The 4,317-nt window shown below is 34.9% G+C and overlaps 1 protein-coding gene across 4 annotated transcripts in view; it reads right to left on the bottom strand.

Moving 5' to 3' along the window:
• Nucleotides 1–348: 348 nt before the first annotated feature.
• LOC110036427 (DNA polymerase delta small subunit) overlaps nucleotides 349–4,317 on the bottom strand; it is a 46,983-nt gene continuing 43,014 nt past the window's right edge. For 3 of the 4 annotated variants that reach the window (XM_020740867.1, XM_020740868.1, XM_020740870.1), the window contains 10 exons: nucleotides 3,715–3,830; nucleotides 3,553–3,636; nucleotides 3,355–3,423; nucleotides 3,159–3,230; nucleotides 2,495–2,586; nucleotides 2,294–2,421; nucleotides 1,953–2,054; nucleotides 1,807–1,874; nucleotides 735–829; nucleotides 349–651 (listed from right to left, as the gene is read on the bottom strand). In XM_020740867.1, the coding sequence (XP_020596526.1) occupies nucleotides 770–829; nucleotides 1,807–1,874; nucleotides 1,953–2,054; nucleotides 2,294–2,421; nucleotides 2,495–2,586; nucleotides 3,159–3,230; nucleotides 3,355–3,423; nucleotides 3,553–3,636; nucleotides 3,715–3,830 (791 nt within the window). In that variant the 3' untranslated portion in view covers nucleotides 349–651; nucleotides 735–769. Of the gene's footprint in view, nucleotides 652–734; nucleotides 830–1,801; nucleotides 1,875–1,952; nucleotides 2,055–2,293; nucleotides 2,422–2,494; nucleotides 2,587–3,158; nucleotides 3,231–3,354; nucleotides 3,424–3,552; nucleotides 3,637–3,714; nucleotides 3,831–4,317 lie in introns of those variants that run through there. The other variant, XM_020740869.1, reaches the window with a different exon arrangement.

Genomic DNA, 4,317 nt, shown 5'->3' with positions numbered 1-4,317 from the left:
TTTACACTTAGAGATTAGCGATTAAATGTGAAACGAATGTATCTGTTAAAGGGTTGGTGTAGCTCTAGTGGCAGACAAGATTAGAGAGAGTCGTCTTAGATAGTTTGGTTACATTAAACGTCGATCATTTGATGGTCCGATTAGGAGAGTAGATGTTTTAGATTCGACTTATGTTAAGAAACGCAAAGGTAGACCAAAGAAGACATGGGAGAAAAAAGGATTCATGTAGCCGACCCCACGAAGTGGCATTAAGGCTTTGTTGTTGTTGTTGTTTGTTATTGAGTTTTTTCTTTTTGAGATATTCAGAAATCAAATCAATAGAATAATAACGAAAAGTGGGTAATCACATAAGAAACCGATTAGTAACTGGCAGTACACTAACAAAGGGATATTTGAGAAGGCTCAAATCTGCGAACCCAGCTCCAATGTACCATTCAATCTCTAGTACAGGCAATTAAATTAAATGTAACAGAATTGTTTAATCTACTGCATTCTGAACATTGATCTGGATGTCAAGACAGATCCAGCTAAAAATTCAGGTGGTCAATGGAAGTGTGAAAAAGCATCTTATAGACGTGTAATTTCTTCTTGAGGCTTTAGTTGATCTCATGAGTAGACCAAGTTGCATTACTGATTCACTGGTACTTCAAACTTCAGGATCATGGCGGAACAAAGTCAGTACCAAACATAAGATACAAAAATGTAAATATTCACTTTGCTATATAATGGATTACCAGTATGGCAGCAGCAAATGTTGCGGACTATGCAGTCAGGGGTCCAGGTCTGCTGAGAAATTCAGAGTATGGCAATCGAAATTCTTTAGATTTAGCTGAAAGCAAAAACAAAGATCACAATATGTCAAAAAATCGGTAACAGAAAATAAACAGTTTAAGATAATTAGGGAACCAAATTCGTTAAGGTCTCACAAGGGAAAGACAGCAGCAGCACTAAATTTTTGCAAATAAATTAACACGTTTGACACTAGCAAAACATAGCAAGGATTACAATGGCTGTTTTAGCTTTTGAAGGAATCAAGGGGAATGCAGACTGATTTAATTCACAATTTCATGTTTGATATTTAGTTCCTACGCAATTTATAGTGGTTGGATTTATCAAGGGAATGTTAGACAAGCTCATTTTTTTCATTGACAATTCACGAGCTAATCCTCATGTAAAAGATGAAGAAAATTTTATTAGAATATCATTGTAACTTATATATTCCCTACAAACAAGAAATAAACACTCAAATTCTTATCCATATAATAAAAAAAAAATCACTACACTCTTCCATCAAACAAGTAGATGAAACAAAAATTCAACTAAATTTCTCTGTTTTTATTTCATTTCTCATTCAATTCTTTTGAACCAAACATGGCTTATATTTTGATCCCTTGATATGTAAATACCCAGGCTCATTTGGCTGCTTGAAATTAGAAACATGTTTTGAAATTGATAAATTTATCAAATCGCTTCCCTTTGGTTGGATGAGGTTAGAAATTAATATAGATTCTAAACTCTACAAATGCCTTCCAAATTAAGCAAAAATCATGATGTTAATTTCACACTCAAATCAAGTGAAAACATAATCATCTTTTTTTTTTTTTTAAATATGCTTTCCAAAACAAGCAACAAAATAAACCAATTTAAAAGCTAGCGTTAACAGAGGACTCTCCGATATCTGTTTCCGTAATCCTCATCAAAAGCTAAATAGTACCTCCTATAGGGCTTAAAAGTTAGTAAAATGCAAAAGAAAGTACGATTGGACGTAAAGCTAAAGTAAAGTATAAGGCTAATGCTAAACCTCACCATAACAGCAACGCCAGACTCAGAAAACCGGGGAATGCAGATTAGTCTCACCAGTTGTTTCTCAGGTCCTATAACAAAGCTGAGGCGATTTAAGTAAAAGTAAACGAGTTAAAAATATAAAATTAAGCATTGAGAGCAAAAAATACCCTGTAATAAACGAGTTTCATATTTTTCCTGATTTCCAACAAAGTAAACGTTTGGACAGCTCTCAATGAAGAAAGGATCCTTTTCAGTAAAGGGGTAACAACCTGAGGGTATAAACAAGAAGCATTCAAAAGAAATAAGAAAAAAAACATTGAAAAAAAATTCTTTGCAGGGAATCATGCTAATTTCACATAGCTGCACGCAATTTTAAACATAAATTTGACTGGAGCCCAGTTAGAAAAATTGAACAAATGAAGGTATCATTCTACTTAAACTGCCTGAGATGCTCTAATAACCTGAGCAAACACACTTAAATTAGGGAATAAGTAGTAGCTAATCATACCAAGGGTGTTAGGCGCAGTAGGAGCCAGATGCCTGCATCGCAACGTCCTCTCAACAAATTCAAGCTTAGTTTTGGCACTGGAATACTTCTCAAGATCATCAATGTTTTGACCAGATGTTCCAAGGAACCTAAATTTTTTCAGCTTCGTAAATGCAAACATCTAGAGAAGGTAAACCCGAATATAATAGGCATAGAACTTACTGAAAACCATCAAGTTCAAATTGATGTGGATTTGTGCATGAGAAGAATGTATTATAAGCAGATGCTCCAGGGAAAAGGCATTGATGCAGTGGCTGAAAAAAGTAAAATGTAATCAAATATGAAGTGGACATCAGAGCTCGATGGTTCTCAAATTGAAGCATCCAGTACATATGCTTGCTTGAAAGTGATTTAACACATAAAAATACATGATACAAAATGAAGAGAATAATTCAATCAAAAAAAGATTCACAAAATATTGACATACTAAAAAAAAGGTATACTCCAATACAAATATGCAAATTGAAATATTAGGCACACAAGAAAAATAAAACAAAACTGTCACATAGTCATAATGAGTATGCATCATTGAAGGACTGGGGTGGCAGCCACAAGAATGCACGTGTATGATAGTATAGACGATCAAAATTTGATCCCGCGTATACGCACAGAAGTGAATGAGCAGATCCAGCTAACTAACATGTACATATGATACTTTGGAACTATGGATGGCACACTAACATGCAGTGAAAGAGAAATATTCCCAAGATTAGCAGCACATAATCATGGCATATAACTTGATGCAGCATCAACCAGCATGCAAAAATACACGAACATCTACACATACATTTTAGTCAACCAAAAGAATATTATATGAGGTGAGTACCTGTTGTGGTAAAAAAAAATTTGCAGGGTCTATAGGGCCTGGCATCATATCCAAAGGCACAGCTGCAACAAGCTGCACCATACAGTAACACAATGAAAAAAATATTTAGGAGTAATAAAAAAATAGACTATGGATAGGAAGGCACAGTCAAAGCACATTTCAGAACTTTAAAAATGACCATGGGTAGTTTTTAAACCTGTGTTAGTAGGATATCAATCTCCTTAATTGGCTCAATTAGCTTTGATTGATCCTCAGCAGTTAATGCCTAAGAGTTCCAAAATAATTCAAACAAATCATCTTTCAGATACTAGCAAGAGCAATAAAAGTAAAGAAAAATTTCATTTAATCCAACAAAATTTGGTATCACGCATTTGTCAATTTGTACCATTTATACCTGTCCATTAAGAACACCCTGAGGAATTCCAATTGAATTTCCAGCAATTACTACGCGAACAATTTCAGAAGCGATTTTTTGTTCCTGTCCAATTGTGGTAAAGTGAGAACCATTTTGCATTACAACCTGAAAAACCAACTTGGTACTAAACGCAGTACATACATTCTCACCGCCCAAATGCCCAGTTACATGGTCAACAAAAAGCTGGAATTGTAGCGGATTAAAAATATTGCTTCCAACATTTACTCCTGAAATAAAAACAACATACTTGTCTTCTCCTGCAACACAATTGAGTTTTATCATCAGCAGCATATATACATCCCAAAATAAGCTTATTTTCAAATAGGGCCCCATTACTACTAGCAATATAGAGCTAACAAATACAACAACAACAACAACAAAGCCTTAATCCCACTACGTGGGGTCGGCTACATGAATCCTTTTTCTCGATTGCGTCCTATTTAGTGTCATATTTTCATTTAGTACTAGTAAGTTAAGATCATTTTTAATACAATAAGCCCAAGTCTTCCTAGGTCTACCTCTGCCTTTCTTAACACAAGTCGAATCTAAAACATCTACTCTCCTAATCGGATCATCAGATGGTCGACGTTTAATATGACCAAACCATCTAAGACGACTTTCTCTAATTTTGTCCGTCACAGGAGCTACACCAACCCTATCACGAATATATTCATTTCGCATTTTGTCTCTAAGTGTAAAGCCACTCATCCACCTAATCATTCTCATCCCGGCAACACTTAACTT

This window comes from Phalaenopsis equestris, unplaced genomic scaffold (assembly GCF_001263595.1).
Source record: "Phalaenopsis equestris unplaced genomic scaffold, ASM126359v1 Scaffold206241, whole genome shotgun sequence".
Lineage (NCBI taxonomy): Eukaryota > Viridiplantae > Streptophyta > Magnoliopsida > Asparagales > Orchidaceae > Phalaenopsis > Phalaenopsis equestris.
The sequence above is the reverse complement of the archived record's forward strand: the minus strand, read 5'-3'. Positions and strand labels throughout refer to the sequence as shown.